The following is an 11,278-nucleotide window of genomic DNA, read 5'->3' as shown; positions in this document are numbered from 1 at the left end:
ATTATCTTTTAATGTTTATAGTTTTGTATAGAAGTGTTTGGTCGTAGTATAGCTATTAACTCAATAACAATGTTATTCATAGTGGTATTTTATTATGGTTATTATTTTTTTATGTAATCATTTACTTCATGTTGTCGTTATTATTATCCAATTATATTATATATTAGAATTATTTTATTATTTTATTATTTTATTTATAGTGATTTGAACTTGATATTAAATATAGAAATATTATTATTTACACGGTTGGATATTATTTTAATGCATTAATATGTGTAAAAAATGATTTTCATTGATGTGTGTGGGTGCGTGGACTTAATAACAATATGAAGATTTACTTACAGTGATTCAATGAAAAAAAATCAAGATTCACATAAAGTACAATAGAACGCAATATTTGTTGATTTTTTTGTTCTTCCATTTTCTTCTTTTAAAAAATGCATTCTGCGTTTTGTTTCCATTCAGCTAAAATACGATATACTTGTAAAAATTACGAATTATGTTAATGTCTTATTCTCATCTTTGTGTTTTGGTACAGAAAACTAATAAAATATAACTAACAATGGAGTACGTCTTATTATTAAAATGTAATAAAATATCTATATAGTTACACAATAATTTTCGGAAAATTTTAAATTAAAATAACAATTTTCATGACAACATATTTGGAATAAAAGAGCCATAGTTTAATATTGTATTTAGTAAAATTTAATTTTGAATGTATGTCAAACATATTAAAAATTTAAAAATATATCTTGCAAACAAAGATAGTATTAAAATATTACAATGCCAATTATCAATAGTTATTAATTATGAAACACGAGTATATTAAAACACAGAATAAACAGAACGGAATCATTTGTATTTAACATGGGCTCTTATGGGAGACGATAAAATCGTGTCCGACATTTTATAAAATAATTAAACGTGCTGCCACGTACGGGGAAATTACCATTTTTCTTTATTCCGTGTAACACTGTTAATTCATTCATATTTACATTCAAAGTTCAAACCAATTGTTTTTTAAGAAATTAAATTTTTAATTTCTACCATCTATTAAAGTACTATTAAAGTATTTAGTTTATGTTCAACGTTGTGGGTAAATGAACAAAATAACACATGCATAGCAGATTATTGCTGTGACGTTACATAATCTGTAAGAACACCTCAAGTTTACATTTACTAGATTGTAGTAAGATTAGATTGTAAGTTGTGAAAATCCAAACTTTTACTACAGTATAATTCAATATATTTTTTTCATATATTTGTAATTATCAAAAACAATTTATATATAACAATTATTACAAATAATAATACAAAATATAATAATCAATGCAGTCTTAACAAAATCATCACATAATTTAATTGGGAAATTCAGACTTGATAGTTATAATGGAATATTAGTAATTATATTTATATAAAATGTTACAATATAATAATACAAAATATTTCAAAAGTTCTGTTTGTGTTTATGCTTATAATTATTCAAATATTGAAACATGTTCAATAAAACAAATTTTTTAAATAATTGTATGATACTACTACTTCTTAAAACATGCTTTAACCTCTACAACCCTTTTAATTTAATAGTATAATAAAATATTCATATTTTATTCGTAAAAATAAGTTATAAATATTTATTGTATCATCGAATCTAATATTAATTTAAGTTATTTGAATAAGATGAAATATTAGTAGACCTAATTTACCTAAATTAGGTATAAATATTTTTATTGCGAAGGTTTCAAGTAGTACAAAAAATAACAAATTATTACAACAAATAACAAACAAGTTTTAAAAAGATCATTAGAAACAATCAGTAAAAAATAAAACCAGTAGAGCTAAGTATATAATAATATAACATATTCCAAAATTGCAAATTAACAGTGTACCTACCTATAAACAGTGGCGTATTTTCAAATTTTTCTGGGGGTCCTCAGTTTATACATAATTAATATAAACTATGATATATTGTAATAGTTACGTCCTTATGCAGTTTTTGAAGGAAGTTGGACAATATATATAATCGTTTAGTCTTATGCAATGTTATATATATTATATTGTATTTAGCACTAAATTATGAAGTATTGTTATAAAATAAATTCCAGTCGTCTCGATGTTTTTGCCAATTCCTCTATCACTTCATCAACATTAATTTCAACTTCCCTGTGAATGTTTAACATTGCCAATCCATTTAGTCTTTTCTAAAACAAAATAACTACAAATATAAGTTTAAAAATTAAAATGTTTTAATAATATTTTATTACCTCAGATATTGTATTTCGTAGATATGTTTTAATTCTTTTTAGTGATGAAAAAGTCCGTTCGTTTGAAGCTGTGGGTATAGGAAGTGTAGACAAAATTTTAAATAACTTATTAACTCCTGGATATATGTCTGCATTACACAACTTCAGTGCATCAATTGAATTTTTTAGTTTTATTTCCAACTTTTTACATTTCCTTTGCTACAGTTGGAACTCTTCTATAATTGAAATATTACCATTTAAATCTTCTTTGGAAAATTCAGCTAATTTTTTGAATTCTTCTTTTGTAGAATTTTGTCGAAAAGAGAGTGAAAACTTGACAAAATATAAATATGATTAAGAAATCTAGATTTTAATTGACTTATAAAAGATTCTAAGTATGGAATAAAAACCGATATGTGAAAATATTCTTCAGGATTATTAGTTTGTACGTTTATTCTATGTACTTGTCTTTTATTAATTCTCGGAATTGTCATTGTCACATTGAACTTGTCAGCTAAAAAAATGTCTTCAAAATTTTTCTGAGTGTGTTTTCTATAATCTTCTAACTCGATTAAAGTATCTTGAGCTAAATCCATGGCCAATTTTAAATTAATATTAATTTGTTGAAACTGTTTTGATAGTGGGAGTCCAAATCCAAATACTTTTGTAATTATAAATTCTGGTTGGAGAATTGAATTTCGAAAAGTGCTAGCTTGATTTGACGTATCTGTATGATCCCACTCGCAAATTTCTTCAATAACTTCTACACATTCGAACAGTTCTAAAAAATCACTAACTGAATGATATCGTTCAATCCACCTTGTCTCACAATTTCTCTTCAATGATTTGTAATGATATGCTCACATATCATTATTTATTACATATACATAAAATTCAATTAATTAAATTAACGGTCAAGTTGTCGCACGCAGATTAAACCCTACAAACATCCTTTTGCCACTGATGAAAGAAAACGACTTATATTATATGATCACAAAGGAATTGACACATGAGTTGTGACAATATCTCGAAAAGCGTGTGAACCAATTTCGTTAGCCAGCGGAGGCGGGCCATGGTACAATGAAGCTCTCTGTCGTATAGAAGAAAGACTATTTCTTTGAAAAAACGCTGAGTCCTTTTTATGATGGCATGGCCTGCGATTCTGGCTGGCTCGACCAGGTCGTCTTCTCCCTGCAGTGCACGAGCACCAGCCAAGCCACGAGTGCATGAGGACCGGCCAAACTATCGAGTGCATGAGCACCGACAAAAATTACGAGTGCGGGCGCACCAGACAAACGAGCAGGAGCTTTATCCCAAAACCACCATACGACATACACACAAGACTCTGCGAGCGACATCTGGACTTCTTTCTTTTTCTAATTTAAATCAGTGTTGTTTTTCTTATTTAAATATAAGTTTTCCTTAAATCGTATCGTAACTTGTGACACCTTATACCTTTCTCCGAGGAACGTACTACAAACATTCACTGCGGTGAATCAGGTAAGTTGCATGTTTGATATACTAATTGTTAGTACGGTTTCTATTATTATTTAATTCGTGTAACGGTGTATTTGATCACATTCTTGAATCACGATCTCGTGAACCCTCCAAAGAACGGGAGGAAGGTAATAACACGAGAATAAGTATACTCAATATTTATTAATACCGGACTTACATAAAAGGCTTATGTCCCTTGTGTCAGTCCGGCCACATCATACTTATACCTTTCATCGTACTATTTAATATTTTTATATTTATACGTTAGTTTCACCTTTTTTGTGTTATTACAGATTTTTTAGAAGTATTATTTTCTGACATTTCAATAACTTTCGACAGTACAGATTTTCGTTTCGGAGACCCAAAAAAATCTCAATTTTCCTATCGTTCCCATACAGTTGCGTATTTGGAAAACGTTACATGATACCGATACAGCAAGATTTAAGAAATGAGCAGAGAAATGCACATATAAAGCTTAAGGATGTTCTTTTTTTACATAAGCTTGAACTCCATTATATTTCCCAGCCATCGCGGCTGCACCGTCATACCCCTGACCCCGAAGATATTGTGTATCTATACCAAACTTTCTGAGATTGTCCAGTATAAGTCTTGATAAACCTATTCCTGATGCATCAGTGGTTGGAACAAATTGTAGAAAATCTTCGTGTAATTCATGGGATTTTAAATCAATATACCGAACGCAAATAGACACTTGTTCAAGACCGGCTATATCTGCAGTTTCGTCGACAAGAACTGTAAAACATTTCACTTCATTAACTCTGGCAACTATTTTATTGAGTAAAATTGAATTGCACGAATCAATTATAGCATTTTAACTAATAGGACTTGTATATTTTATAGTACCAGAACTTTCAAGGTGTAGTTTAAGCGAAACATCACTGCTAGCTCTAAAGCGTAATAAATTACGAAAATTTCCGTCGTTAACATCATTATTATCAAAGGTTAATTTTCCGAAATCACGATGACCTCGTAAAGGTATATTTTGTCGACCGCATAAAATAATTGTTTCAATAACAGGTGTAATGTTTTTTCTATTTTCAAAAATTTGTCGTGCCCGAGCAGTGTCTAATTGATTTTCAATGGATAAATGTACGTTTTTTTTTTATATCTATGAAATGATCTGCATCAAAGACGGATTGTTTGTAATACTGAAGTGTTACATGATTTTTAAACGTTTCCATTGCATGTTTCCAATTTTGAAAAGGTTTTCTAACCAAAGCGCCTAATGTTTGAGAATTTATACTGGCTCCTGATTTAGTAAACGCTACACAAAACGTACAAAATGCACTATCTAATTTTGCGGAGTACGCTAACCATGGAAAAGTATGCAACCATTTGTATTGAAATTTTAAATTTTTGGATCGTTTATCTTTACCACTAAATATCACAGTATTAGGGAATTCAAAAGTAGGTTCGGGCTTTCAAATATTTTTAAGAACTTCTTCTTTCTCTACATCTGTTAACGTGCGGTTAAAATAAAATCCAATATCGAAATTGTTAAAATTATGTTTATTTTCTGTCTCAGTATTATCAGATTTGTTTGACAGTTTAGTACGTTTGACATTATTATCTATATTTGGTGAAATTGGTCATTTATTTGGAGAAGTTACGGAAACTGAAGATTTGTGGTCAAATTGCAGAACATTTGTATCATTGGATTTTTTAAAAAATTGGCTTAACGAAGTTTTCTGAGACATAATAAAAGCACTGTACTTACTTAATATTGACAAAAATACAATAAACTCTTATTTACTGGTTCACGCGTTACTCGTATAGATGTTAAAGGCAAAATGAGACTAATAGAAAATGTGTAATATCTTAAAAAAAATATAAAAGATAAAAGCTACTAATTTATATTTTATTATACCTATCCGTATATGGCTATTGGCTACACAACTATTACTAATTTCTATATACTATACACACAAATCCATCAATAATCAGTTTTTCAATGCGATAAAGTGTATATTTCAAAGATACGGGTACTTAATACCTATTACTTAAATCGGCTTATCGCACTTCGTATTAAGTCTTAACTTTGAAACTGTCATCAGAATAATTACATAACTATAAATGTTTAATTATATTAAATATAATTTTATATAATCTTTTGTTCACGGGAAAAAACTATGTACACGCGACCGCGCGTGCCTACATAAATCGGGTTCTGCAAATATGTAAGAATTTTAGTTTTTTTTTTTGAGAGGTTCTGGGGGGGACCAGTACCCCTGAACCCCCCACCCGTAAATACATCACTGCTACAAACCACATAAAACTTAAAAAAAGAAAAATATCTGTTTCCTGGCAGCACGTTTAATTTCTCAAAATGACGGACCGTTTGTGGTCAAGCCTTAAGATACCGTTTTGTTTATTTTGTGATTAAAATACTTTGATATTGAAGAGAATAGTGAATTTATACTAGTGCGTTTAATCAATAAATTCCATTAAGAAATAATTGACATAATTATTGGTAATTATTTCAATTGTAAGATATATAGGTATGATAATCGAATACGAAATAAAGTTTAAATTCAACATTTATTAGCAGAAAGCTAGAAATTGTTTTTATAGAAAGTATAGGTTATCCAATAATTAGACGAATTTTATTTTTTCTTATATACAAGATGACGAAATTGTATCACACACACTAAAAACATGGAGAAATAATACGATATTATGCAATCCATATTAAACATGTTTTACATTTTTAGATATTATTTAGAAGTTGTTAGCATAATAACACAAATGCAATAAAATATACTGTCAATGTTGTTTATCGTAATTCGTAAAAAAGGTTTTAAAAATTATTTTAATAAATAAAAATGGGGTTTATTATACGAGTATATCAAACTATGGGTAGAAAGTTATTAAAACACATTACGAAAAGTGTGAGTTAATCTAACTTCCACTAAAAATAGTTTATTGAAAGTAATAATTGAAAATCGTTCTTGTGTTTTAAAAACATATATTCCATTATTTTCTGTCGATTTAAGCAAAATGAGATGAGTAAAGATAACCAATGTTTACTATAATATAAGTTTTATATAAATAAAAAAAAAATATCACGTCATTGAAAAATCATTATATTCATCGCTCCGTTCAAAATCTAAAATACTTTGTTTTATTTCAAGCTACAAAAAGAAAATAATAATTATATATTTTTTTTTGTGATTCTTATTTTAATTTTAAATTGTATAATATTTTATTTATTTATTTTTTTTTTTTTATAGAGAATTAACCTATTATTAAATATCTCAATTAGATAACGTAGTAATCTTTTTCAGTGTCTTTTTTTTTTAAATTTTAAATACAGAATAAGGATATTACAATATTTTTAAAAAGATTACAATTTCGGAAATAATCAACGTGACGTAAGAGTACTTAAATAATGTAATCGTATTTAAACTTGATAATAGATAAATTTATTCTAATCTTAGAATTCAAATTTAAAATTTAATTATCGTTTGTAAGAGAGTAGAAAAGGAATAAACAGCTATGTTGCGTCCATTCATTAGGATTCTTATGGTCTTATGTATGAGTATGAGTAAATTTTATACATCGAAGCTTACTTGTATTTTTCTAATAAAAAACATATGAAAGTGTCCGACGTCCGTTATTGGAAGGTAGTCCACGAACAGAGTTAATGGATTGTCCTACATATATACATTCTACGTTTATTGATTGATAAATTATAAAAGCGATTAACTCCAAAAAATTTCCGGGTACATTATTATTACATCGTCGTTCGTTAAAAATGTTTGCGTGCGTGACGTATATACGATTTTTGTACAACAATAATTGCATTACTTTTCACTCAAAAACTTTTTTGTTTTTTACCCTTATCTGTTCGGTTTCTTGTTTTTTTTTTTTATTTATGATATTATTTCCACTTAAATAAATTATTTTCTTCCTATTCTCAGAAAATTATTATTTGTTGTTAAAATTAATTTCGTATATCTATAAATATAAATGTGAAAATGAAAATCTTTGTCATACATGTTCTCTGAAACTATACGTCGGATTGTCTTGATTTTTTTGTTATGAAAGAGTAAATTACTAAGTAAGTTCAATCATGATTCTAAAAGTTAATTGAAAATTGAGTTATAATTTTTTTAAATTATCGGCAAAATTGCTCATTAAGATATTTTTTATCATCCGTGTTATCAATTATTATTAGTTATAACTTATAACTAATAAATACTAATTTTTAATAATATTATACAAAACATTTTTGTTATTTTTGATTCACACTAATGAAACTTTATGAGTAATTGGTTTTTGGTCTAAAATGTAAAGAAATTACGGGAATTTGGGTCTATCAACAAAAAAAAAAAAAAAAAAGAAAAAAAAATGTTTCAGTTAAATGGTCTGAAAAAATCAACGTTTGGCGGAACAGCTGTTAAGTTGATATGTCGTAAATATCATCTTATATCTATTCCTTCGCCAAATTAGAAAACGAAAAATATATTTATCTACATATGTTACGCTAAATGTTAAAATGTTGACACCAAATTTAACTCAGATGCATTTTTTACGGAGAAAATGTACACGGAAACAGCTAGTTTATTATACAAGTAGACTTAAGCATAATACGTATAAAACCATACACTCATAGAAGCGTGTATAATGTGCACCGTGTTATTTTTTATATAATATAATATATTCGTTTTTCGTATATCATGATTGGGACCTTTTCCGTTAATTCTCTACCATTATTTTTTTGGTTTTTCCGTTTTTTTTTTTTGTTTTTTTTTTTTAGATTATCTTATATTATTATTATTTTGGTTTTTCTTGTATCTTATGTTATTGTCTTATCTTATCGCTTTGAAAGATTGCACATAGGGTTAGCGAATTCGGTGGTCAGTCGATGGTTGGATTTAAGTACTAAGTAGGTAACCATAAATTTCCTTACTCTAGCTAGCGAATGCGATACAAAGAATAATGCAGTGAGTTTTTTACAAACTCGTGGCATTTTGCATAATCCGAGATTATGTAAAAATAAACATGAAATGGTTTTGCAACTCACTGACAAACAAGATCGTTGGTGTTGTTCAAAACGTGAGTGTCGACAATACGCGCCATTACGTGCGGATAATTTTCTGGCTGGTTCACGTCTCGACTATAAAACAATAGTAATGTTTATTTATAGTTGGAGTAAGGAATATACTTCCATAAAGTTTTGTGAGGAAGAATTTAACATGAACCACAACACAACAGTAGACCGGAACATGTAAATGCGTGAGGTCTGTGAATACACTTTAACAAACAATAGTGCTAAAATAGGTGGTGTTAATACAACTGTTGAGATCGATGAAAGTTGTTTCAGTAAACGTAAATATAACAGAGGCAGATTTTTACCAAATCAATGGGTTTTGAAACAAACTTTTCTAGTTCCTGTTCCCAACAGATTAGTACGAACATTGTTGCCAATTATTATTGAACATGTTGCTGCAGGCACGACAATAATTACTGATAAATGGTGTTCCTATCAAAGGCTAGATCAAACTTTTCAACACATGACCGTGAATGATTCTATTAATTTTGTAGATCCTAATACTTTGGCTCACACTAATACTATTGAGAGTTCTTGGGGCAAAATAAAATCTCGAAATAAAAAACATTGGGGTACCTACCGACCAATGCTGTATAGCTACTTGGTCGAGTACATGTGGCATAAGCGTTACGGTCCTAATAATTTATTTGAAACGATGCTACAACATATTGCACACTTCATGCCCCCAGAATCAAAATAATAATAATAATAATATATTATAATCTAAAAAAAAATTTAAAAAAAAACGGAAAAACCAAAAAAATAGTGGTAGTGAATTAACGGAAAAGGTCCCATGATTGTAATTCAATTTTATTATTATACAATAATTTCTTATGCAATGTTTTTTCTTTATTTTCGTGTATACTAAAAACGCGTGTTTTTTTAAAATATTGAACGTATTGCAGTATGGCAGTGTTGTTAATTTTATTTTATTCGAATCGTATCATTTTAATTGTAGTTACTTAATAAGACTAAAAGTATGTATAAGCAGTTCTCGAAATGGTTGGTGCGCAGGTGACGGAGTTCCCCTGCTATTTTTAATTTTTTTTGCATACCCCTACTAATTTTTTTTACTTAGACGGGGGGATGGTACAAACGAATGTCCGAAACAATTTTTATTAAAATATGGATTTTTAATTGATGTCAATTATATAAAAATTTTACTATTTTTCATATTAAAAATTTTTTTTTGATATTATTGTTTAATAATTTATTATATCTTTTCTACACGGTTTAATATCTACAACCATGCTTTTCTACGGTCCAAAGAATAGACACTACTAAGAATAGTTCTAAAATACTTGATTTAAAACCTTCATTATATGCAATAAATACAGTAGCTATATCATCATCAGAGTGTGAGCGTGTGTTTAGTTCTATGAATAACATTTTAACTCCAAAAAAAAATGCATTGTCAACTACAAACATGTCATCATTGTTATATATACATTGTATGGGTCCTCCTATAAATTTATTTGAACCAAACCGTTATGTTATTTCTTGGATACGCAGGGCCATAGCAATGGGGGGGAGAGAGGTGCCTTCGCCCCGGGCGCAATTTCTCAGAGGGCGCAAAAATGAAAAATTTGCATTTTATGTTAAAAATTACAACGGTCAATTTTTATATTTTACTTACAAAAACTTCAACCTATTCTATATTATTTGAGCAATTGTTGAAAATAATATCTAATGATAAAAATATCTTTATATAAAAGTATAAAACCAATACTAGTTAATAAATACAATCGATCAATGTACAGAGTCTTTAGAATGGGGTCACACGAGCGTTATTGACGTACGTTACGACGGACGTTATAACGTCAGTTGTTGAACTATATGATATTAGTGATATTACTATACGATGATCACACGCTTGACGTCCGTTCGACGTTGGTAACGTCCGATACATGCTACGACGGACGTAAATAGCGCTTATTGGATGTCGTAATTTATTATTAGATATTATTGACTCGGTCACACGATCATTGTTTTGACGTACGTTAATCGTGAAAACTGTGAATTTTTCTGTAGAAAATATTTAAAAAATATTTGAAAATGGACGTAGAACTATTAATAACAGAAATAGAAAAACGTCCAGTTATATGGGATGTAAGTGACGAACTATATAAGGATAGAAATAAGAAAAATGATGGATGGATGGAAGTTGCAACTGTTATATTTGAAGTTTTTGGTGAAAAAACTAAAAAAGAACAAAAATTTATTAGTAAGTACAGACTATATTAATTTATTTTCATATGATATTAATTGAATAATTAATAAATAAATAAGTTTATTACTATTCACTAATTATATAATATATATGTAATATGTATACTGGATATACAGAAGAACATAAATAATAATATTTTAAATTTTTTCATTCTGCCATGCCACTTGTCCTAATTCACTATTGGAATAATTTGTCAGTGCATCCCGATATCTGTTAATAGATCTGTTTACG

At 28.3% G+C, this 11,278-nt stretch overlaps 1 protein-coding gene and 1 pseudogene across 1 annotated transcript; both read right to left on the bottom strand.

The window, feature by feature from the left end:
- Positions 1-2,090: 2,090 nt before the first annotated feature.
- LOC112593948 lies at positions 2,091-3,604 on the bottom strand (annotated as a pseudogene).
- Positions 3,605-4,218: 614 nt separating this feature from the next.
- Positions 4,219-8,846, bottom strand: LOC112593947 (zinc finger MYM-type protein 6-like). Its single transcript, XM_025338538.1, has 3 exons — positions 8,791-8,846; positions 5,008-5,141; positions 4,219-4,529 (listed from the first exon to the last, which is right to left on the bottom strand). The coding sequence occupies exons 1-3, from the start codon at positions 8,844-8,846 to the stop codon at positions 4,219-4,221; spliced, it is 501 nt and encodes a 166-aa protein (XP_025194323.1).
- Between the last annotated feature and the right edge of the window lie 2,432 nt (positions 8,847-11,278).

The sequence above is a fragment of the Melanaphis sacchari genome, unplaced genomic scaffold (genome assembly GCF_002803265.2).
Source record: "Melanaphis sacchari strain LSU unplaced genomic scaffold, SCAv2.0 Contig2157_pilon_pilon, whole genome shotgun sequence".
NCBI classification, from domain to species: domain Eukaryota; kingdom Metazoa; phylum Arthropoda; class Insecta; order Hemiptera; family Aphididae; genus Melanaphis; species Melanaphis sacchari.
This window is presented reverse-complemented; position numbering and strand designations above follow the sequence as displayed.

Excerpts from the sequence above, each read along its gene's own strand:
- LOC112593947 (XM_025338538.1), bottom strand. The coding sequence starts at position 8,846 with ATGGCGCGTATTGTCGACACTCACGTTTTGAACAACACCAACGATCTT. Across the intron at positions 5,142-8,790 it reads ACCAACGATCTTGTTTGTCA|TGGTAAAGATAAACGATCCA; the intron begins GTGAGTTGCAAA and ends TGTGATATTTAG. Across the intron at positions 4,530-5,007 it reads GTTTACTAAATCAGGAGCCA|TTGCCAGAGTTAATGAAGTG; the intron begins GTATAAATTCTC and ends TCAATAAAATAG.